General features: G+C 39.9%; 1 protein-coding gene across 1 annotated transcript in view; it reads right to left on the bottom strand.

The window, feature by feature from the left end:
- The window catches only part of AVL9 (AVL9 cell migration associated), a 42,093-nt gene extending 16,227 nt beyond the window's left edge, over window positions 1–25,866 (bottom strand). The window contains exons 1-8 of the mRNA XM_075143042.1: window positions 25,665–25,866; window positions 9,961–10,081; window positions 7,627–7,712; window positions 5,790–5,861; window positions 4,945–5,034; window positions 4,505–4,571; window positions 3,790–3,830; window positions 2,647–2,685 (exon numbers count right to left, since the gene is read on the bottom strand). Of these exons, the coding sequence (XP_074999143.1) occupies window positions 2,647–2,685; window positions 3,790–3,830; window positions 4,505–4,571; window positions 4,945–5,034; window positions 5,790–5,861; window positions 7,627–7,712; window positions 9,961–10,081; window positions 25,665–25,757 (609 nt within the window). The 5' untranslated portion in view covers window positions 25,758–25,866. The remainder of the gene's footprint in view (window positions 1–2,646; window positions 2,686–3,789; window positions 3,831–4,504; window positions 4,572–4,944; window positions 5,035–5,789; window positions 5,862–7,626; window positions 7,713–9,960; window positions 10,082–25,664) is intronic.
- Between the last annotated feature and the right edge of the window lie 284 nt (window positions 25,867–26,150).

Here is a 26,150-nt window from a genome sequence, read left to right as displayed (position 1 = left end):
AAGTGCAAGTTTGCAGAGTTAGACTTAATAATTAAGACTCCTGCTGTAAGCTAGGAGGACACTTTAGAAGTGACTGATGAATAATAACCCATGTTCCACTAGTATTTGCAAGTCTACAAGTTAGCGAATTGATGGAATGAAGAGAAAGACCTATGCCATCCTAACACACACCAAATGATGTTTAATGGTACGTCAGCTAGAAATAGACTATGTATGTTATCTTGTACAATTTTTTCTATGTTCAAGATAGGTGAATTCAAATTGCAACAGCCACAGAAAAAGCATGATGAGAAGAACAAGCAGCTCATCTGAGGAAAGAATTTTGGCTGACTCCAATGGGAATAGAAAAGTCTAACTTCTTTTAAAATGCTGCTCTATTATGCATGTATGAAAGACGCATGATATAATAGCAATGAACTACAACAGAAACCCTACTATACCCCTACAGGTTTAGATTCTCAGAGACGTGTATTCCTAGCCAAACTTATTTTTAAGCCTACAGAAATAATTAAGTCTATAAAGTACCACCTTGTTTTCAAGAAATCTATTCCAGTCTAAGTTTTTGTTTGGGTACACCACTTAAGCCGAGTACTTTTCTATATTTGTTCCATCAAGTCCCTCTACCATCTTTCCGTCTATATGGGTGCACACTTCCTTACCCCTCCCAACCCTGTTATATGGCCTAAAACATTTACATCAGCAAACTGGGTGGTCCTGGCAGCAGAAAGTCAAATGATCACCATCTGGAAGTAGTCTTCCAGCCTAGTAACAGCTGAGAGGTGAAAAAAAATTTCTTTAGCCTGTGGAAAGGCATCATCCAAATTGCTAAGGATTAAAGGAAATCAGTCTGTGGCATTCAGGCATTTTTCAGCTCAAGGAAAATTGGCATTACTAGTGGCTTCTGGCATATTATATTTAAGGTCTTCGAACATACAGATTCCCACAGTTATTCTGGAACCTTAACATCTGCCAGAAAACAGGCAGTGCCAGAAAACCAAAACTCTTCCTTTTGAAATTGCAAGTGTTGTCTTCCTGTTTGAGCTTAGGGAAAAACAAAACCAAAGCAACCTGCAGGTTTATTCAATAAGCATCCAGTTATTTTCAAAACAATTTCATATGTCTGAGTCATACGAACATGTTTGGGAAACTCTCCCTCTTCCCTCTTCCTGTGCATTTATGTCTTGTGGTTTGAGTAGCTTCAGAAAAGAACTGTAGCTCAGTAAAGTATTTTGTTTATATATGTCCAAATGCTGAACTGACCTGATGAAATGCTATCATAAGTTTTTAAACAGATCAGTAGAGATACTTTACAAAATCTTAACTGGAAAATTTTTTTCCCACTTATGTTTTTTTTTTTAAAAAAAAAAATCACTGTAGACTTTCAGAATGCATTAAGTTATTTTTGGGAAAAAGCTTGCATATCAAGTCTTGATTACATACATTTCTACATGTCTACTCCTACTATGCCATAATCATATTTTCTCAAGTATACCTTTTGCATAGCCTTTAATATAGCATCGATACATACTTAGAACTGTCAAGGTATATTTAACTTACAGAATTAAGTGACAAGTGCAAAAGCTTTGGAGAAGCTGCTACTTTTATTTTTGAAAGCCATATTTACTGCCTCACAAAAGATACCTAGGCCTTGGATATAGACTTTAAAAAAACCCCACAACTGTTTTGATATCTTACAGATTAAGTCCTAACTGACTTTCCAGTTGCAGCTAACAGGAAATTCTAATGTTCCTTCTTAGCACTCTGAAGAAGCTGGGTTTTAACATAGCAGGTTCACTGAAGAAAAAGCAACATTTAGGAAACTGAAACAAAACTTTAAACAAAAATTTTGGAAAAGCAAACAAAAAAAAAAAATCCCTGCATAAATGTGTCTGGGAGCTGATACATAGTCATTTCCCTGAAAGTTCTTGTTCCAGGGTATTAATATTTACACAGAAGAAAAAACAAATGTATCTACTATTTCACAATTGCTTGTACGTTTTGCATATTCCACTTAAATTGCTAAGATAGCATTGCTTCTGAGGCAGTAAGATAGCCCAAAGAAAACACTGAGCCTAGAATTCAATAGTTTTTACCGATTTATAATCTGAGTTCAGCCTGATCTAACAGATATGGCTCTTTACATTGTCTCCTGCAGGTGTCCATGCAATTCAGGTCTGAAGGACACTTCTAGCACCCATTTCCTTTGGTATGCCTATTTAAAGCCCGAACCAGAAGTTCTACCTACTGAATCCCTGTAAAGCTGTATGCTCCCTTTTAGGTACCAGCATTTCCTATCAGTTCCTTCACAGAGGTACCTATTTGCATTATGTGTATCCTTTCCTATCTTTTAAAATATATTAAGTTTCTCCACTCACATTTAATCACATTTTACTTACTCTGGTTGGGACAGCTTTTAATAAGGCAGAGTCTGGACAGAACAGAAGTGGAGGCAAACTTATACGCCAACACACAGCAGTTACTTTTAGCATAATCTCCCAATTTATATACGGATGCAAAGTATACTTTTATCTTACTTTATTTTAGTTTAATTTGTTTTTCACTTCTATATTCTACATAACTTCATATGAAAAAAATTGAAAATTGCATTTTTATCTCAATTACCTGCCTCAGCCTACAAAACGTTACCTTTTTCTCTAGAAGAATCAATTTAAAAAGGACCAGAACCTGAAAAAACACAAAAAGGAAAAACATGGTGAGTGAACCAGTGCCATTTATCAAAAATACTGTGCAAGCATAATCTCTTATTCAAGATTTCATGTCAATCACTGCATAACTGTCAAATGATCAAATACATTTGACCAGTGAAAACGAGTGTTCCAATACCCTTTCTCTACCTAAGCACTCATTTTAAAATAGCATTTGAGATGCACAAAGAAAAACCTGCACAAACAAGAATTGTGTAATTTCAATCACACAAAGCTTATCAGAAAGAACATGTTGTGTAATTCCAGAATTCTAAAAAACAGTAAACTGCATAAACATAAAAGATTTCCTCCACAGAAATACAGAAAAGAATTCAGCAAAATACCAAGAATAGCATTCACCTCACCTAATTTTAGGCATCTACAGATAAGACATCTAGATCAGAAGTGGCTGTCCAGACTCTCTACACTCAAAGGAAAATAGACGCTTCTGGAGCATGACTGGCAGACATCTAGAAAATGAGTTCTACCCTAAAAATCTACTGAGCAGGCGCAAATACATCATGAAATCCAGATTCTCAAATTTGTTTCCTTGATGCCTCTCAGTTAATAAAAGATTCTAAATGCTATTTGTACCTTAGCTATAGGATACACACTCAATTTCAATAGTCATTAGGAAAAAGGAGAGGTGCAAGTCCCCTCAGGTTCTATAATGGCAAAAGCTGCAAAAATTACAAGATACAGGGAAAAATGCTCCAAGTTGTGTCTGCACAGACTTTAGCAATATTCTTCTATCACATTCATCTGACAAGAAGCGGGAAATAGAAACAAGACCATAACTGAGATACCACTTGGATTTTGGGACAGGACTAAACAACTGTCACACAAACCTAGAAATCTCCAGGGAATCCAGCAGACAGAAAAAACTTCTTAATCTGGAACTTACTTTCACTGAAGTTATGTAGGCGGAACGGGAAGGGAAATCAGGATGCTGTAACCAGAAGTACTTAGTTGTCTTACTCCTAGCTCAGGTATGTCTGGACATGTTTATTTTTCAGTTCCTCACAAAGCATTTTAATCCACAAAATAAGTGCTGTACCTTATATATCTAGCAGAGAACACCTACCTTGTGTCTAAAGTGAAGAACAAGATCCCGAGGAGACAAACCTGAGATACCAAAAAGAGAACAATTATTACAGTTTAATAGCTAGTAGGGATACTAACTTACTTTTTGTCATCATTTTTCAGGGGGAGGGGGACAATCATCATGCATTCTATGTGAACCTGGTTATTTCAAGAGCAGAACTCATATCAAATTCTTTCTTTTGAGCAGGAGCAAGAGTTAAATCTACAATGGAGACAATAATAACGTGAATAGTCACGCTTTGAGTTACTCCTGTTGGCTGCCACACAGCATTATGGAAACACTGAAGTAAATACTACACTGTGCATTCAGAAAACACAGGGAAGAGTCAGAGCCAAATGGGAGATATCCCAATAACAGGTAGGTGAAAGCTTGAGCACCCCACATCATGAAATAGTTCCAACTAAAAATTAAGAAGGTTCTGTTTCCCAAAAGCAGCCAAGCAGTTGCTTGTCAGACTGTTAGGTCAGAGGTTACATGGCTTTCAACCTACAACTAACTCCTACTATGAAAACAACACTACATTTATTTGACATTTATTTAAATCCATTAATAAAGAAATGCATAACAGAATAATGTGCAGGCACACAGATCTCTGGTGCTTAATCTGTTAATGCACATAAACAAATTAGCTCAGGAAGGGAATGTTGATTAGTGTAACTTTATCTCTGCTGCTTGTACAAAAAAAGTCACTTACCAAGATAAACTTGTGACCCTTCTAGCAAAGTGCTGCCCAAGGAACTATTCATATGATCATAAAGTTCCTGTAAAAGTTAGAACAAAGGCAAAAAAACCCAGAAGCCATTAATGACACATGGTCACACAAAATGCAGAATAAATCAAATTCATTTATTCAAGGATTTCAACGTCTTATTCCAGAAAGAAAGTAAAATTTTTCTGATGGAGTCAACAGAGATATAGGCTGACAATCACGCTCATTCTTGTATTTCATTACAAATCAGGAAGTTGACCCTCTGTCAGATTAGGGTAGTCCATTTAGTTCACGTTAAGTTATAACAAGAGCTGAATAACTGAATGACCTATGCAAATGAAATATTTGAGCACTAATTAAGAACACTAAAGTCCATAGCCATACATTGAAAGCTTTGTTCTGTGTAGCTATTACTTAAAAGTTACCTTTAGAATTGAAATTTGCGAGAAGTCTTTTTCTTCAAAATACGCATGTGTAATGAGTTGCAGCTTTGCCTGAAGTAACCCATACAAAGGCTTGGAAGAAAAGCAAACACAAAAGCAAGTGAGGAAAACTTACTCATTTTGAACTTTAATCTTCTCCCATTCCTATCTTGCAATATAGACACATTATTACACAGAGTTCACAGAGGGGCAGTCCTTAGTGGCTAACTCACAGCATCTTTTTCCTGTGCTCATTTTAAATGATGATAATTCTATTTTCTTTCCATTTGCACATACCATACCATCACTGAACATCTTTCTGGAAAAGTACTTTCCTGCTTTAACACTGCTTGTGCAGGTCCAGTAATAGTTCTTTCTTCAGCTTTAAGCACAGAAAGAATTTTTTCCCTGCCTGGTGACCAGTAGCTTTTGCTAAATAGGTAGAAATACAAGATGTTTCTTCAAAACAAGAGTATGCTGTATGTGTGACTGTCTTAAAACCTCTTTCACAGTTGTCAATAGCCACTCTCTCCAGTTATTATAATGACCAAACCCCTCAATCCTACTACATGAAATAAAGTTAGTAGCACTTAAAAATAATCAAAAGTGCAAATAGATACCCCAGACCTTGACAACAGGCAGACACTTTTACAATTACTCTTACAAGGAGATACCAATTCAAGGCAGCTCACTCAAATGCCATAGCCTTCCGATTCAATTTTACTTCAGTGTTTTTTTACCCTCTACAATGATTTAAAGAGCCAAAAGTTCCAAATAAGAATATGGAAACCAAATAATTTTTAATATGTTATTTGAAAGTGTTTTGGGAGTTAAGCAAACATTCTTACCAGCTGACTGAGAACACAGACACTTTTCTGTACTGTTTCTCGGGTGATGTCTGCTTGCCGTACTTTCAATGCCTAAGAAATAGAAGTATTACAGTATTTTTACCCACACACAATTTCAAAAAGAATTATTTCACGCCTCTAGTTGCCACGTACCACCCCCCTATTTAAACAAAATCCTAAAACTGACTGTCTTCAATGGTGGAATATCCAAACCACTCGACAGTATGCCCTTACCTAGTAAAAATGGTCATAACATTGATATGTCAGAGTTATGTTCTCATCTCACTGTGCACAGCAAAGATCCAAATACAGCTGTGATGATGGACAGAAGACTGTTTAAAAGACACTAAATGAGAAATAGCCCTGGAAAAGGCAATGGCATTTTATCTCAGGGTAATGCAATAGAAGAGAAGCCACAACACATCACTCCTTCTTCCTTACGTCATCTGTGAAAATGGACCAGGTTGAAAAGTCTTTGCCTAGAAATTGTTTGCTTTATACTTGATGATTTTTTTTGAGCCACCCATAAAATAAAGGAGGTATCATCTGCAGAATCAACATTCTCAGCCAGACCAAATGGTCCCAGCACTTAACAACAGACCTAGAAAGGGTGGGGGCAGAGAACAGCCAAGTGATTCACTTAATTGTACAAAACAGCAAGTGTGCGGACTGCAGCCCACACATCAAAAAGGACAGATGGAAAGAGTGCTAGAACTGTCATATGGAACATATTGTTTTACAGTCTACTTGTTCCAAAAAGTTCATTTGAAACATCTATTTATCTTCTTAATTGGTTACTAAACAGCATAAACTGGAATCAAGAGCACAATAAAGCCAAGTTATTGCATAGTTAAATAGAGCAAGACTCTAAATCACAGAATACAGTGAAGACCAGTTACAAAGATGAGTGAACTAAAATCAACATGGATTTAGTTCAAAAGAAACGGAATTTAAATCTGCATGTGTAAAATTTCTCTCATAGCATAAACAGGAACTTGAAATATCATCAAGGTATGATTAACACATATGATTAAAAGAGAGTACATGATTTACATCTTCTGAATACAAAACTCATTTAAAACTCAAACCCACATGGCATTCCGGATTCTTGGCATTTCACTGGAAAAGGAAGTAATTTTTAAAGAAATTTGTAATAACTTCTCAATTGTAAGTGCACAGATCATACTACCATTACTACTTTTGAAAATATGGGCAGATTCTAGCAGATCAAGTACATAATTTCCTCAGTGTGATCAGGTGCACACTGTAGCTTTCATCAATTTTTCAACTTTACTGCTAGAAGTTCAGTATCAGTAAGCAGCTACAATGAATGGGAAGATTCTGGTCTACTCTGCAAGTGTACTTTTGATAAAGGAGGTAGGTGAGGAGAAACATCCCTACACTTGCATGGTCAGATCCCAGGAAATTCTTCATCGTCACTGGAGATCCCAGATCCCAGGAAATTCTTCATGGTCACTGGAGAAATTTCAACCTTTTCCACCCGAGAGGCCTGCTTCCTCAAAACATGAGTTGGCCACCTGACAGATTGTCAGCTTCATTTTGCTACTTGGTGCTGATGCCTGGATTAGCTCTCAAGAACCAAAACATGTTTTTCAATTTCGTTGAACATTTCAAAAGATCACAATATGCCTGCTGACATAAGGGAAAGAAATAGTTCTCAAGTTCTGTAGCTACCTATGGTGCACATTTTCATAGATTTTAATGTAAGTGGATTATGCAGTTTGACTGTTGATGTAATGCAAGCCACTGAATTTTAGGGTTGTTAATGCATCAAGCCCGTTATTTCATTAATATAATTCACAACTTGGAAAGTTACCTTTGCTTCAATCTGCCTATAGCAAGAGACACCATATACTGTGGTTCGATCCCCACATCTTGGTGGCAAATGGAAAAACACAGTATCTATGAAAAAGAAAAGATTGTTTCATAAGTCACTAACAAGAGTTCAGTATTTTTGTTTTCAGCATCACTTTTTTATAAAACGTTTACTGCTGAAGATACTGGCACATTTATTTTCTGAGACTTTAAAAAAAAAAAAAGAAATTAAGTCATCTAGAAAGCTATGCCTGCACCCAAATTAGTTTCCAAATTGCAAGATGCTTTGTGGAAGAATCTCCAGCTGTGCTAATATGGATATTCTGACAAAAGCCTCTTATTTAGCCTGACCAAGCTCCTATAAGCCCACCGACACGTTCTCAGAAGCAGCAATTGACAGCAGAAAAGCACCACTGAAACCTACAGGCATGCTTTCCCAATTCGGTATGGAGGAGCAAAAACAAGGCACTATGAAGCAAGGTGTACAGTTGGAGTGTGATACCATTAGAAAGGTAAATGCAATGAAGGCGGGGGGGGTGGGAAAACACCAAGGAGGACATCTACAGTTGAAAGATTAGAGTAGCTGCTACCACTGCCAAGGTAGATATCCATGCAGCAGCACCACTACGCTAACAAAAAGGATTTGTGAATCCTAGTCTCACACAAAATAATTACTGTCTCTGTGTAAGTGTGACATGAAAGAAAAAGATCTCTATAAAATATGACAAAAGAAAGGCTTTTATGGCTTGAGATATACACACACATACATATACACACGCACTTGCTAATACTGCAAAAAAGTTGCTAAATCCTAATTAAAGGAGAGGACATGATGATTGTTTGCCTTTCAAAATATGAGTGAAATCTGTTTTGAAACCAACTATTAATTTTTTTGTTTGCTTCATAGTAACAAAATGAACAGAAGAGACAATCCCATATGCATTAAGTCCAACAGAAAGAGGGACTGTTTGTAACAAAGCTTATTCCCTTGAACAAGTTAATTATATTATGGAGATCACCTAGGGTTTTAGAAAGCCTTTAAGATTATTTCTTGTACCAAGTCATTTTCTTTGCAAAAATGCAACTATCAGTGGGAATTTGTTTAAGACTCAAACATAGATATCTAAAAATTACTGAAATATGTAAAACATATTAGCGTGTTTCGAGTTCATGTGTATTCCTGCCTACAAAACACAAGGATATACATCAGTTTTGTTGCCAAGTCTTTTTATTTTTTCCTTACCAAAAAATACACATTGACATCTTTTAGTGCAGCAATGAAAATGCTCAAAGTTGAGCATTAACTGGGATGGTACTGAGCCAAGAGGGAACAGGTAAGTGCAGCTGCATATTATTTTCTTGGCTTGGAATGCAGCCTACTGCTCATTATGTATTTAACAACGCAGAAATGGAACAAAAATCATGATCCAGTGCAGAGTCAGAGAGACTCTTATTGCTGCTAGGAAGGGGGTTATTTTGATATGACTTCCTTTGCTTCCAGATGAGGTCTCTGGAAGCCGGAGAATTAGGAAACTAAGTACATCAAGTTAAAAAAAAAATCTTATTAAAAGTAGTATTAAAGGGTTTCTGTGATTTTGCTGTTTTAAATGACTTCCTTGTTCACTGCTGTGCAGAAAAAAGATGAAACAACTGAACATGCATATAAATGTCACAGCGATGAACTGAACTGCTGTCAAATAAACAAAGAAATAAATGCAATACTACACACACAAAAAAAACCCCTGAAGTCAACTTGCTGGTAACTACATGGCAAAGGAATCATTCCATCTTCATTCTGCTGAAAAATACACTAAAGCTCCTGTTCCTGCCCTTCCTGCCCAAACATTTGCTGGTTTTCAAAATATGTCATTCTACAGACATTGAACGACTTGTAGGTCATTCTAAGAATCTCTAAATTACTGGAGGGGAAAAAAAAAATTCATAATGACAACATACATTACAATGCTGAATTTCAGAATTTCATTTTTCCCTTACCTCAAAACTGGATTAGGTTTTTCTCAAAAGTTTATTCCCCCTTCAAAGAACTTCTGAGAAAGTCAGTAGCCTTGCTTTGCACTAGGATTACACACAAGTGATATGTAACCCTTAAGCTTTTATTGACATCTGACTTCTTGATGTAGGAGGTGCACCTTTATGATTTACTTTCACTTTAAACTCTGAAGCAACATATCATTGACAATGTATCTTTCAGCTTAAACAAAAAGTACAGGAAGCCTAATAGTGAGAAGACTTGTTGATCAACTGTTCAGATATCAGGATTTTTCTTCTGGTTGCAGCAGAATTAGTGCATACAACTTCCTCTCTCGTATCTTACCTTCCTGATAGTTGTGAGCACCATCCGGTAAGGCGAGAAATGGCAAGTATTTCCATTCCTCTGGTAAACTGTGGCTGTCATGTCCTTCTCCAGGCTTTAGGGGAGGATAGGAAAATTCAACCTAAACAGACAAACAAAAATAGAGGGGAGGCAAAGACAGAATACATTACTGTTGCCAAACAAGCAAGCTTCTGTGATTCAGCCTAGCACCTTTTCTTTAGCAATGGTATGAAACAAAGTTTTTCTTCTTACTAGGATTGCTTGTCTCTTCCTCCAATGCACCCACGGACTGACTCATGTGTGGTCTAACTGACAGGCCCTGGGCAGATTTGGCTTCTACAGTGCTTCCATCCAGTCTAGAACCTTTTCCTCAAGAGAAATATGAAACAGATGTTCAAGCAGAAAACATCACCCAGCAGCTGAATACCTTCTCCCCTATGTACGTACATAGCCAGCAGCACATTGCTGCACCTGCAACGTCAGCAGGGGTCATTGCTGGGACACACACATCCTGAAATCAGATTTGGCTTCTCAACCCCTCAAGTGCTCATGACTAGGTAACACTCTAACACGTGCAAGTCTCTGTTTTACCCTACCAGATGTTGAATAATCTCAGAAACTATACTATCAGCAAAATATTGCTTTTAAATATTTTTATGCCCTTGACTGCAAGGAGTGCTACACATTGACCTGTAGTATCTCCTTTTCCTTTCCTCAAGAAATCCTGCCTTTCAATTTCACCTTTCATTTATTTGCCATTTACCTCTTTTTCCCAGTAATAGCGACAACCTTTCTATTCCTCACACTACACTACATGTCTACCACAGATCATCATAATCAGCATCTTCACAATACTATCCTTTAATCATCATCTCCTGCGGAGACCCCTCTGGGTTTCCAGCCACTTTCTCCAACTCTTTTTTCCAGATGTGCATTTCTAAAATTACTGAGCAAAATCTAAACACAAATTTATCAGTAAAAGAAACTGTTTAAAGATACTGCAACTTCTCTTGAAAGACATTTAGCAATAAACTAATAAGTTGTAAAACGTATACATGAAAATAAAAAAGCATGACAATGCAAGCACACAGAAAATCTTAACATTCGATGGATGATAAAATAAAAACAATGTAAAGGATGAGAGTACTGAAGAAGAAATGGGAAATAAATCAAAAGTGAAATTCTTCACCTTAACACACGGTGTCACTCTTTCTACAGCTGTTGCCAACTTGGAAAAAAGCACAAAAGACAAGAAAACGCCCCAAGAAATCAGCCTTGCTACTTGGTGTATCAATTTCAAGTTTTCTTATTCCTCATATTATAAAAGAGATCTTGAAAATACCCACAAAAACAAAAAAGGTCTGGTGAAAGATCAAAGTCCTGCGCCAAAGGTAAGTAAGCCCCAAAGAATAATTATGCAAAGGGGCGGAAAAAAAGACATGCAATAGAAAAAGGACTAATTTTGGCAGAGGAAGAAGGAGGGAATCCTAACCCTGACTTGTAGTTAGTTATCAAGAGTCCATAGAGCCTTTTAAACAAAATACACCATTAAGCAAAACAGAAGAGCATCTGACTTCCAAAGGAAAGACAAACACTGGAATTAGCATCCATACAAGGAGCAGAGAAACTGCCTGCCATTTAGTACACACATAAACCCTGAGAATTCCCTGCTACCCTTTTCAAATCACAGATTATAAAAAGATTAAGATGTTAGAAACTTCATGTAAATAACTGCAATACAGAAGAAGATTATATCATACAATTTGACGCTGTCCAGGTTCAGACTGACTGGCTGAAAACACTGTTTACGCTCATTACTGGATTCTTGTAGGAGGAGTAAACTTAGCAATAAATAAAGCACAGTTCCTAAGTTTTAAAACATAGATGGTCAAGGAGCATCTACACTAACGTCCTGAATCAGGTACTTTATTTCACTGCATGGCCAACAGAGAGGGGTTCAGATTCACCCTGTGCAGGAGCTTCTTTCCATGTAATACAGAGGAAACCCTGGGTCTCTTAGATTTCAGTGAATACCTTTCAAAGCATCATTCCTGACAGGGAAATACCGTAAGGATCTAAGACATCATTGCTTCCAAGCACTTAGAGAATTACAATTGTATTTTGCATTCCAACCAAAATAATGAATTAGAAGACATATTTAAAGGAAAGAAGGGTAGGACAATTCAAGCTATATGAAAAACATGTATTCACTAAGGAATACTCTTTTTTAAAGTCCAGAATAAAGCTGAGAGATCTGGCTCCTCTGTTCTTTTGAGAGCGTGCCATTTGCTGAAGAACTACTTTGTTCTAGCTCACAATATGCTATCAACACCTCAGCTGCTATCAGATACTCCCAGTGACAGGGATTTCTGCAGGCTCTGACTGTTCCAAATTCAAACTGAACAGGCATAAGTGACACTGATGATAATCTTGTTTTATGTTAGTCTGCTTCTTTCAAAAATATGTGTTCTAATATAGAGACTTATGCATGTGTGTATATATGTGAGAGAAGATCACAAAACTCAGATAAAGCAGAATTAAAATTGCTTAAGTGGCCCTAAATAATCTATTTTACAGATATACTTTATGATAGACCTGATTTACATTAATGACACACTATTCCTCCCCCTTCCCAAGAGGATCCGTGTAGGAAGTACCCTGGTTTCTAAGAAGGAATCACATCTGTGTAGTTTAATAGATTGCTGCTTGTAGAAGTACTGCCCTCATTGTGGAGACTGAAAGAGTGGAAGTAACAAAGAAGCAAGAAAAAGGACAATCCAACAGCAAGGACAGCATGCAATGCCCTGGTGAACTTCCTTCCACCCCTCCTCCGACTTAAAGAGGTCCCAGTGATTTCATTTCAGAGTTAAGTCAAACTTTTTCACAAGTAGTCACTGCAGATGGGATTCATGTCAGCTGACTACATGTCAAAAAGCAAGATCTCCTAAGCCAGTTTTCCTAAGCATTCTGCATAGTCAGAGAAAACAGACACCTGCAGAGGATGATTCACCCGATCTGTTTCTTTCCATGGACTCTGAAGAGAGCTGGCTCAGACTTCTAAGTCTAACTTGCAGATGACTGAACTAATGCAGATGAAACTAACCCTAACTGTTCCTCATCTTCTAGACATTCTGCATGATTTCTACAGCTCAATTTGCAGACTTGCATCAATTGCAGTGAGGAATCCTTTGCACAGAAAAAACATTATTTCAAAACCAAAGTATTGTAAGAACATTGAGTAGCCTTAAAAAAAAAAAGCCAAAACCCCACAGTTCTTGAAAATCTTGAAACTGAGCAGTGCACATGTACAAAAGTGATAATAATGGGGTTAAGAGAATCTCAGTTCTATCGCTCTTCTGAGTTTTTGAACAACTGGAGCCTCAGTAAAATTATTCTCTCACCCTGTGTGTGCAGGTACAGTATAGTGTTCCTAGTTAAGGCAACTTAAAAAAAGTTATTTTTTTTCTCATCTTTCACTTTAAACCCAAGACCAAGCATGACAGAGGAATGGGACTACGGAAGAGACTTGTCTCACAGCTTTTTTTCCCTCTCCACAGAATGAAGAAAGAGGAGCTCATTTTTTATTTAAATACAATGGATTTTCATGTAAATCCATACATATATGCATGTGCATGCATAAGTATGCACTTCAATTTCCCTGTTTGTCATTAATACATATATGCATTACAAAAAATGTCTGCAAATATGAGAAATAAAGACTTTTAATAAAGCTCAGTAGTCAATAGGAACAAAGAAATACATGCAAGTTTTCAGAGGTGACTGCCGGAGCAGGTTTTACAGTTTTTGGTCTCCTCAAGTAAATTAAAAAAAAGACTCCTCAACAAAATGAAATTAAAATTCAAAGCTGAACTCCTCAGAGACTTCAGAATAAACTACATAAAACATGAACTAGAATCTCCACTCATTTCTTACGCTTCCAAGCGTCAGGGATCTTCATTACAGCCAGAAACATTGATTGTGCCTGTCAAGGGGTTTGGATGGCAATGCCTTCTGCCTGTTCAGATTGTCTTGTTCTGTAAGCAGATAGATCTTGATGGATTTCAGAACTAAAATCAATACAGAATATTATGTTGTGATTCAGTGGAGAAATAAATAACTGTGCTCTTCACTACACAAAGTATTTCAACTCTTGTGGATTACCAAGTTAAAATAAAATATAATTTTAAAAAACTCCCTAAATTGAAGTACAACTGAATTTCTGGAACTGACATTTTTATTTTTCTGTAATTCTGCTGCGTTAACTAACCTTTTATATGCAGTTTGTATTGAACCTAACGGTTTGGATGCAAAGCACCTACTGACACACAGTCCTATCTTGTTTGTGGAATGAAAAAAAAAAACATCCAGGCCATCTGTTCTGGTTCCTTCTCTTTAAAGGGACTTCCTAGCCAGAATAAATTTACTAGACATTCATTAACTCACAGTAAGAAAAGATGAGTGCAGGCAAGGAAAAACGTATTTCAGTTCCTACATTTAGGAACTAACATGATAGTTTTTCTTTAAAAAAAAAAAAAGCATTGATATTGTCTTCTACTAAATTACAAGTACACAGTCAGAAGAGAGGTTAAAAAAGGACATTGATAAAAGAGGAATTTCCAAAATATATATGCATGTGCACCTAAACTATCACACTCAAACATTAGACAGGTACTTGGCATTAATTTTTGGTGAACTTTATACTCAGGTAAAGTTGTTTTCCTTATCTGTGAAAAGTGTTAAGTGTTAGCAATCATAGTAAGAGTAAGATCCTCAGTGAACACTGAACAGTGATAATTTAAAATGTGCTGGCAAGTCAGTATAAACTCCCCATCCTCCCCACTCCATCTACTATCACATGTTTAAACTACTCCACTTACAAGTTAACCCCTCTTACTCAGCACAGTCACAACATAAGCTCTCTTCTTTAATATGGGTATTTTGGAAGATTTTTCTTCAGACTAGAAATGAAAAAAATCTGGATCCAAATAAGTTTTTCCATTGGTTCAATGGACAGAGGACTTAATCTCAAATGCCTAAAAAAATCTGAAATATTTAGAATGACAGTATTATGTTAGGGACAAGGATGCTTTCAGTAAGTTACAGAATCTAATTTACAGGGAGTGAACCCTTTCTGTTCTCTGAATAATTGCTTTGACGATCTCTCCCATTGCTTGTACTGCACAAATAGGTAGAATAATTGCTTCAAATGAAGAAAAGGAGATCAGCAAAACCCACTCATTACATTCCTATTTAGAAAAACCTATGCCTTCATAAATCATTTCAACACATTTCATTTCGAGGATACCAACTCTTCCCCTCTCATTTAAGAAAGAAAACCAGAAGGATGTTGAGTATTAGTATAACGCTAAGCAGCAGTGACCAAAGAACCCCAACAGATTAAAATTACACCTAAAACTTGATCGCTCATTTCAAATAAGTCAGTATTTGTTCTTCACTCAAAGTAGGGATTTTTAAAAGACGTTTTCTTGATATATTAGTCCTAGCATAGCCAGATCCAGAGAAAACCAGCACACCAATGATTTTATCTGAATCACCATAAAACTGCAGCATGCAGCCAAATGCAAATCTAAGAACATTGTTAGTCTTTTAGCACCGAGAACAATTTATTATTAAATCACAATTTAATCAAATTTAAATTACAAACTTTCCCCATTGTTGTATGACAGAACCAACGGATCAGGATCTGCAAGTTGAAGAGCCCATTCATATGACTATAATCCCTACGCAGTAACATAGCGACCTCTAACACCAGATATTTAAATATATGTTATATATTTATATAAATATGTATATGTGTAATAACTATGTATAATACACATACATATTTATTCTACATATACATATTTATATAAATATGCATGATATACTCATATAAATATATTTTTAAATCCATTACATACACACATAGTAACAGCGAAGGAAATTCATGTATTACAAAGAGGTAGGGCATAGTCTTTTCTATCCTTCCAGTTTCTGAAACTGGAACTTCCTCACATTCCCATGTCACTAAAGCTATAGAGCAGCCACTTACACAAGTTCTAAGACGCTGCTTGTATTGCTACAGATGCACAATATAACCGTTCAAGTTTGCTTCAAAAACTCTGACCAGGTTAGTAAAGCTTTGACTCTTAGGCCTTTAAAAGATAAAATAACCTGAAACACTGAAACCTTTGTATTTGTTTTCAAAGTCATGCCAGCATGCATTTTAGACACTCTTTCTAATTACTTAACACTTTATTTTTATAGTCATACAGTCCAAGTCAGAGAGAAATCCTGTGCTTTGGAACTTTTGCTCATATCAGTTTCCTCAAAGAAAGTAAATAACAACATAAAAAACCCCCACACTCCTCCCAGAAGAGGAACATAACACTACTGCAACCCTTCCAGCCTAGGGGACTTGCTAGGGAACTCTGTGCCCCCAAGACAAGACTTCGTGATCTTACACAAAGTAAGTTAGAATTCATACAAGATGAACTCTCTTAAGACGACACAAGGTAGCAGAGAGGACACCTTCCTTAATGAAACAAGAGAGGGCAACCCTCAGCTCTACTCCTAACTGATGTCTGCGCAACACAGCAACTAGTATAGACTGGGTCGGCAGCAGGCAATTTTTCACCCACACAACCTGCTGCGCCCATCAGCTCTTAATGGACACACCCAGCTACAGGGACCGGTGGCACTTCCTCTCCCCCAGGACAGCACCCAGACCTCATCACACACGAGGCTCGGATGCGCATCCTTTCCCCAGCTCTGCTGCATGCCCTGGTTCCCAATGGGAAGGAGCCCCTGCAGGCTGGCAGGGAGTTGTCAAACGGTACGATGAATCCTCCTTTTCCTGGGAAAATGGAGTACCAGGACTGTAGGCACGCTTTAAAGCACATTTACTCGTCAGTTTAGAAACAGCCATTGTGTGTAATTCATATAGCATATATTGCTGAACTGATGCAGTCCAAGCGAGCAATCACCTTGCCTTATGAGCCCACAAGCATTCAGGTTCTTTACCATGGGACGTCTGATGGTCCCAGAATGGCTCTTAGTGAACATGCTCCTTCCTTACAAGTTTCAACATTAGATTTACTCCTGACAGTGGAGAAATCTGGCTCAGTACCAAGTATGAGGCTAAAAAGCTACACAAACACAGTAACATCATGAAGCGCAGAACATGCTCTGCTCTAGGTAACCCCAATGAAGCAGGCAGCCCCGTACCCTATCCCCCCAGCATGTCAGAGCAGGCAAGGAACTTGCTTTCATATCTTCTATCCATAACTTTCCCAGAGTGCTTTTAGAAACAACACGCCTGCCTAAGTGTAATAATTCAGCACCAAATACAAGCTACGGGATGGATTACCAAAATTAGACACATATAATAAAATAAGGCAATATTAGGATAGGGAACACAAAGTTGAGACTTCAAGTTCCAATTTACTCCAACTGGAGTGACCTCTGTTCAGTGATTTTACACTTTTGAACCTCCCGCTATTATATATGTATGTAAATTACATTGCCACCTTTATACAAGTGCAGAGAGTCCAAGTTACTATTTGAAAGCATCCTGAAATAGGTAGATGAAGGGTGTGACAGAGGTATAGAAATATGTATTTTACTGATTTAGCATTCATTCATTTATTCAAGAGAAAGGTCAAGATTCCTGGTACAGAATGTTTAAGTAACTACTTGGATGTTACGACACATCCAAAGAACAGACAGATCATAAGATGAAAGTTAACGATGATAACTTTGGGACGTGTTAGATAACTGCAAACAGGTATTTAAGAAACTTCTCTCAATTCACACATCAGGGCAACTACGGAGAAAATATCCAGTATGGAATCCTTCAAAGAAATACTTTACTTCCTGTCCAGGACTTCAAGGAAGCAACTGCAAGATTACCAAAGCATAGTGCTCTTTAAAGCTTGAAAAACTAAACAAAGAAACCAAACAAAAAGCCACCATACCTGAGAGTTTTTCTTGAACAATGAACATAAAATACTAAGTAAGTGGATTACATGACAGGCAAAGAGTGGAACCCATCATTAATTCTGCACAAGAGATCAGAATCTGTGGTATTGTTTACAGAAGCGTGAGATATCAATTACGTGTGTACTCAGCAATGCATTGTGTATTTAAAACAATTAGCACTCCATGCTAATTTGAATAGCCTTTCTAATAAAAGCTAAAAGCTGCTTTCAAAGTTTCAGCCTGTTGAACATAAGCAAATCCACATATTTTAGACAACAGGCTAATAATCTTTGATACTCGATGTATGCTATGATTAACTTCATCAAGATATTTCATGCTCATAACGGTCCTTTAAACTGCTTAAATAATATTATTATAAGCACGGAATAAAAACAAAGGAATTGTGCTAATGTTTACATGTTATCATCAACAGAGCCAGGAACAAAGCACTTCGGCTTGATTCCAGCCTAGTTCCTTTTCAAGTTACTTTTTGTTTCTGTTGTTCCTTTAACAAGATCTTGTTTAATCACTAGAGAAGATTACCTATTGCATAATACCTGCCTACTGTGCTCCCCCAAAACAAAGACACAAGGACTTTAAAGACAACAAAACGTATACTTCACTTACATGGTAAGAGCATCAAGCACATCTAACAGAATCACAGCAACTACTGGGTTGGCAAAGATCAAGAAGAGAAAAAAGTTATTCTCCAGTATAGCCGAGTCTTAGAAGAAAGACAGCAAACAAATGGAGACTGAGACAGGCTAGAAATGTTCCCCTTAACAAAAGAAAACAAAGATGCCTCCAGAAAGGCTGCCCATGGAATCTACTGAAGACAGCGACTTCAGTATTTCCCTCTTGGAAGCAAGTGCTACAATAGAGGATGCAGGAGACATGGAAACGTAGGCAGTTCTCAAGAGAGTTGATAAAAAGAGCAGACTGAACTTGCTCGTTCCTTAGACACCTCCTAGTTCTGCAAACAAAGTCAAGCCTAACTTGCCAACAATTCTGCTTGGAGACATTCCTCTTGAGCCCTCATACACTCTCTAGACACGAGTGAAAAAGGCCACGTGCACGGATTACTCAGGCCATGTTACGTGCTGATTTCTGCAAACTGCAACAAGCATTACCTTCTGGAGCTCACGTACTTGAAGCTCTCAAATGACAGGAGGAGCACATACACAATTCAGAAGGGAAGAAGTCTGAAAGGGCATTCTTCCCTCTCAAAGATCATATTCAGGCTCTTCTCTAAAACTTAGGTATCAGCGGTTTCATTCCTGATCTTAAGTTTCCTTTGCACGCCAGGAAGAAAACCTATGGTCAGGCAAGACAGGGGGATTGGTCTTCAAACACAGTCCACACAGAAACATACCCAGACAGACAGGCAACTCAGACACTCCTTTGGAGAAAGCAAACATCACATTTACATTAAAAAGTTAAAGTACTTTGAAGATCCTTAGGACAAACTTTGGAATTCCACAGGAATATGCCTTTCAGTATTTACAATAATCCACTCCCATGTCTGTGACACCAAGTTTGAAATGTCATGCTCCACTGGCGTACAGAGAAGTGGGTCAAGATCAGCTGCCATTATTTTACAGAGCAAGGATCCCAAGCAAACAAAAGTGACCAGCAATGTGAGCAGTCCAGGACACACACAGCACTTTCCCCACTACACACACTTTATAACACAGTAAGAAGTGTGTATGTTTAAGAAAGTCAAGAGCAATTTGGAGCATGTTCAAGCCCTTGAGAGGACATGCGAGACAATGGTCACCCACTGCACAAGGTCAGAGGCGATCTGCAGAACTGCCCAGGACCCTGAGTGCAGAAAAGCTGGCCCTTGCCCCAAGTGAAGTGGGATTATGTATGGCCTGACTGGTGGTGACACAGGGCCTGAGTTTACTCAGATGTAATAGCCTCAAAGCCTCCTAGCACCAAGAGGAGATGGGGATTCTTGAGCCAGGTCAGGCAGTACAGTAGTAAAGGGACCACCTACTGGCTCAGCAACCAGCCAGGGGGCTTACATGGACTCGTGTGTAGCTCTCTTACCTGCAAGTTTTTCCAGCTTTGCTGAAACTCTCCTTCCTCTCCTTTTCAAATAAATCAGTTCTCATCTTAACTTTGTCTTCAAAATGAATGATTTTTAGAGTACTTGGGATATTTTAAGCCTTCCTACACACTCAGAGACTATTATCTCTCTGCTTCCCCCTGTAAATAAAACTTGGAGACAAAGCTCAAACGAGGATCATGGCACACAGGATCACTAGTGGAGGACTACACCTCACGACTCTCAGTCTTCCATCTTCACCATAAAGCGAAGGTCTCTCCTTGTATTTTTCAACACACAACTTACATCTACTAGTCAAGCTCTGTTCAGATTACATTTTTGCTAAAGACCTCTATCATAAGATAGATAAGGACTTCCCACACCATTTAATGCTTTCAAAAATTAAAATGCTGTAAGGCAAATTAAGTGCTTTATTGCTCACCTGTAATGAGAGGAATTGTTTCATGATTCTGAAAAAAACCCGTTTCTCTTTATTTTCTCTAAAATCACTAGCCAGTTACTACTACAGCTCCTGAAAACTACTGACGAATTTGTTATCAGCCGCTCCAAAAGAAGACCCCGAAATCCAAGTCTTACCATCCCATGCTGAAGCACTAGATCAACAGAACATAACAAGAGCCAGGGAGCTGGACCAGGAACCTGCTGCAGTAACTAATGAGCCAACTGGCTACAGATACACCAAAGCAGATCACACCATTTCCGTGGCAGGCTTCCCTTATTATCAATTTGTGCCCCAATGCTTTCATGACTTGAGTCCTGTAGAACCTGAGAACCATGTAGAAACTCCTACCACATCAAAACTGTTTTTTTTACATTAACGGACAAAAGTATGAGCGACTACATATGACGAAGGGCTGTGTTTGCTGTTCCTTTCTCCTTAGGCCACTCCTCTTATCGGTAGCAAACAGGTATCAAAAAGGCAATTTTTTTGGACTCCTAATTAAATGTTTTAGTAATTTCATTTCACATGTATGAAAAAATCATGATCAAATGAATACTACCCATGAGCTCTGCCCATTTCAGGACATTTACTATTTAATTACACACTGAGGAGCGTTCCCGTAATAAGTCAGCCGGTACGTACAAAGCAACGAAACCTGTCACGATGCCTGCTTCACGTCAATTGTCATTCCCTTCTTTAATGGACCTGTTGAGAGCGTGTCAAATACTAGGTGGACCTAGTTTCCAGCCAAGCTCCTCCTCCCATTCTCTGAGCACTCTGCTGTAACCACCTCTTCTCCTTGGCAAAGAGATACAGCAACCAGCACTTTTTGAACATCTCACTGGTATCACAGTCCAAGTCAGTAGCTAAGAGGCCCAAAGAAGTGGGCTGGCAATCTGTAAGCAAACAAAAGCCTACAGCTTCTCCAAAAGCTTACTCCAATACTTGCTAGAGAAAACTCCTTCCAATGTGTTCAGGATTTTTAGTCGGAAAATGCAACGTGCTGCTTTCACGCAGCACAAAGCCTTCGTAACAGTGAGCAGCAAGTCCAAGTTTTTAACAATTGCCCGGGAAACTGCATCCTCAGACTAAACAACGTACGTACGGTAAATCTTCACTTTGTCTCTTACACAGTCCTGCTTCACCCAGCAAAAAGACCCATGGTCCAACAGTGGGCCCTTGGAAGGAGCACGTGGAACAATCATTGCGCTCGTGCTATCAATCAAAAGGCACACAGAAACGGACCAATTCCCTGACTCTCCTTCTTTTTTGTAAACAAATGCCTATGGATTGTTTTTCAAGTCTATGCAAGAAAAAGCTGTTCCTATACATTTCCAAACTGCACATAAAAGCCTTTGCTCTATAGGTTAAACATTTCTTATACTGTAAGTTAATCAACAGAAAGAGCTGTACACTTACATCAGGATCTAACCAGAAAAACACTTGCCTAAGAATGCGTAAGAATCCAATTACGCCTGTTACCAACAGCAATCCCAGACAGAGAATCCACAACGTCAGGGCTCAGTTTCAAGTTACTCACCTCTGTACACTTCAGCTTTACACCACACGTACATTTCTATCCCCTTCCTTCCATACTACAGCTTCAGAGGGAAAGTCAGCTAACCTAGCATCAAGAAATTCGTCAAAACATCTAACTCCACATGCATTCACTAGTAAGACTACAGAGAAAACAGAGATGGAAACACAGAACCCGAAAGGAGCCTTCTCAGGCAAACCAGGTAAATTCCTGTTACGACAGGCAGGCTAGCTGTATGATCTCTCGATCTTAAGCTCCTCAAATTCACTCTGACTTACTGCCATTTGAAAGCTGCTTTGGAACTTTGCCTTTCTGCAATTAGTAGTTTCTCGTATGCAATCTACAGCGCATCCACAGATGGTTCATATCCACTTGTTCTTGTGCCGGTACTGTCTTTTAGATTAAACGGTTGTTTTTTCCTCCTTATTTTTCACTTTCTGACGGTATCCTGGAATACAATTGCATTTAATGCAGTGGTTCAATGAGTACTTCAAAGGCCATTATTAAACATGAAAACCAAAAGGAGAAGTCCCAGGCTACCACTTTCAAGAGAGACTCTTTTGCACCTCCATACTAGTCGTCTTGTGCCCGTGTAGCTGTCTTCTGCAAAGGTCTGCTTGGCAAATAGAGCCCGTGAACCAACCGGCTCAAACCAACCCACCAAAACAAGGCTTACTTTTTGGTCACTTCAGTTCGCCATTTCAGCTTACCACACAACCGCCTCTCCTTTCCAGTTGTGAAGAGGCAGGAGAGGAAAAGGGGAGAATGTTTCCGTATTTGCAGAGGCAAAGTCTTCATATAAATACAGCCTCAAAATCCATTTTGTTAGCCTACCTAGCCAAGTTCTTCTACGTTCTCCTGAAAAACAGACTGCCCAAGGACTATCTCATGCATTCCTGGAAGTGACCGGTGGATCACTGAAAGATGGATCAGAATTTTTATGCATCAATAAACATTATTACACTATAGGACCACATTTGTTGCCACTCTCACCCCCAAATCACACCACTTCTGTGACTTATCCTTGATCATATGCAGTCTCTTTTCTCTTCCAGGGGTCTCCTCATGTTAATTCCCAAGCCTACACTGTTATTATTCATTCCTATTGCATGACTTCGTAATGCACCCCATTTCTACCATTCCAGCATTCCTTATCATCCAGCTCTTGCACGACATTCCAGTCTTCCTTTGTAACACTGATTCCTCAAGTTTGCTCATCATAGTTAGATTTTACTGTGTAAACGATGCCAGCGCCACTTACGTGGGCCCAAATTCAGTCTTGAGAAACACCCCTTGCAAGCACCTTTCAGACCAGCAGTTTCTCTTTTCACAGGAATCTGTTGCTGCTTCCTCTCCTTCATATTGTTCTTTAGTCAAGTACCAGCTCTTGTACTAATTCTCCAGTATCTCCACCTTAAAAAGGAAAACTTTTTTTTTTTTGTAGTGCTGTGTGATCTGTTACCCAGTTCCAGGCAGATTCGAGCTACTCTTTCTTTTATAGAGAAAGTAAATCAATCATTTATTCTTACAAAAGATGCAGGTCAGTCAGGCATGATCTATCTTTAGTGAATGCCCGTAGGACTCAGCCTACTTAGTTTCATGTTGTTAATTAATTCTTTCCTTCAAAAATTCTCTAGGGCCTCGCATACTACTGTCAAGCTCATTAGGCTATAGCTGTGCAGCTCCCTGCCTCCAGTTCTTTTAGGAAATGTTTTCTGTAGTTCAATAACAAAACTGCTAAGTCAGAGGTAGAATATATTTAAAATTAGATTTCTGGTTAGATTTCCCTTAGGAAGCCTGGCTGTTTGTGGTTCTACCAACTGTCATTATACTCCTGCAGTTCTTCTCCCTGTGACATAGCTACCCCATCCCCTTCCCCAACCACCTTCCTCTCCAACTCCTCCAGTTCATTTCTTGAAATCATTAAAGACAACTTTGGTTCAGAGGTATTCCGACCCAATTTTTGACACCACCTGAAAATGTACTTCTACAAACATTTTACTGGCAGCAAGATAAAATTCACTGCTACTAATTTATAATTTGGGTTGTTTTTTTTGGTTTTGTTTTTTTTTTTGGGGGGGAGGGGGCAGGCTGGCTTTGCATCAACACTGCATAATGTTACAAGAAAAGAAATACAGGCCCCAAGAGAAGAACAGGAGCAAAAAAGCCACCTCTGCTTTTGTCTCCAACCTATGTCTTTTCCAAACGGCCAACAACAAGGTGAGGGCAAAAATGCACTCTTCCTCCTACAGACACCCAACCAACGCTCATCTCCTAACGGTCTTTGACAAGAAAGTGACTTATAAATACTGCAAACCTTGCAACCTAGATGATCTAATTACTTCACAGGAACTGATCCTGCAAACATCGACATGTGAACAGCCCCTAGACACCCTGAGGAGAACGAATGCATTACAACACCATGCAGGTCTTTCAGAAAAAGAGATGGAAGAATGCATAGTGAGTTATTGCACTTCCACTTCTGTTGGTATGAGGAATTGTTTTACATGTTACCACGCTGTGCTTGTTCTGTTTCCTGAAGCATTAACAAGTATTAATTTAACTCTCTGCTACCTTGTATGGAATGCGTTAATGTCAGACCAATTCTTGTATAACAACAACCATCACATTCATTATTGCTTTGGCAATTTTTGTAACGACTAAGAACATCTTCCATGGAAAAAGACTCACTGCAAGTCCAACATTATATCTATCTGCTCTTGTCACAGCAAAGCAACCGTGTGTGCAGCCCAGCTGGGCAACAGCATCTCCTGTTTCAAGGTTGGAGGGAAAAAAAAAAAAATCAGAATATAAAATACCTATGAAATACACAACATAAAATTCTTCTACCTTACAGGCCACACGAAGCAGTCAAGCATTTATGAAAGAAGGGAAGAGACACGCAAAGAAAACTTAAATCAAGGGTGGACTTACACCCTGGGGCCATCAGGTTGATTGAGTACAAGTTGTACCTGGGAGAGTTCAACGCGGTCTTGCCCGGTTGGGCCGGCAGGAACAGAAGGTAGATTAAAAAGTAATTTGTTTTTCTCTTAATTCTCTGCCTGAATGCATTAAACAGGCACGACTCACAGCAGATACGGGTGCCACGATCTGAACTGTCTCCTAGCATTTACAGGAAAACGGAGGTTCGACCGACAGCGGGGAGCTCACCCCGCCGGCCCTCGCTCCGCCTCGCCCCCCGGCGGGAGCGCCGCGGCAGGACAGGCAGCAGTCACGTACGCAGCTCAATGAACATTAACTGCCCGGAGCGGGCTGAGTCACGGCCCCGCCGGGCAGCCCCCGCCCCGCGCCTCCCCAGATGAGGGAACCCCCGGCCCAGCCCGAGGGAAGGGGGAGGCCGCGGCCAACTGGGGCCCTAACGCACTTCGCGGCGCCTCGCCGGTTTCAAACTGCTCCTTTACCCGCCCCCTTGAGCTAAAGCAAAGGCCTCCCCGGCCCCATCAGACGCGCCCCCTCCCGCAGGGGCTCAAGCCTTCCTCGTGGGGCCGCAGCCGGGCCGCTCCGCCGCCGGCTGCGGGCAGCAGCCGAGCAGGCGCCGCTCAGCGCGGGGGAGGGGACCCGGCGGAGGGCAGGGAGGAAGCGCAGGAGAGAGGCGGGAGACGAGGGGCACCCGCCGGCGAGCGAGGAGGCGGGCGGCACCCGCGCCCCCTCACCTGGCAGCCCTTCTTGTGGTGGAAGCCCACCACTACGATGTGCAGCACCGGGCCCCGCGGGGGAGCGGCGGGCGGCGCGCCCCGCTTCTCCATAGAGCCCCGGCGATGGCCGCTCGGGAGGATGCCGCCTTGCCCGGGCTCTCGCTCCGCCTCCCGCCGCCGAGAGTCCGACAGGGACGCAGCCCCGGCCGCCTGCGCTTCCGCAACTCCCAGCCGGGGAAGGGCGGGGCGCCGCCGGCAGCACCTCCCTCTTCCCGCTCCTCCCTCCCCACCGCCGCTAGGGCGGGGTTTCGCTTCGGCCCGTCCCCTGAGGAGGTACCCTGGCCGTGGGCAGCGGAGTTCGGGAGGGAGCCGGCGCCACTCCCCTCCCGCTCCGCAGGGAGCTCTCCGGCAAAGCTTGTTTCATCGAAGGGACTCCCAGGGAAAGCGGCTTCGTTTTATCCTGCGGCCAGGAAGGCGCATCGCGGCCGGGCAGTGGAGTCGTCC

Source organism: Calonectris borealis, chromosome 2 (assembly GCF_964195595.1).
Source record: "Calonectris borealis chromosome 2, bCalBor7.hap1.2, whole genome shotgun sequence".
In the NCBI taxonomy this organism is placed as follows: Eukaryota; Metazoa; Chordata; class Aves; order Procellariiformes; family Procellariidae; genus Calonectris; species Calonectris borealis.
Note: the sequence above shows the minus strand (reverse complement) of the source record. Positions and strands in the feature narration are given on the sequence as shown.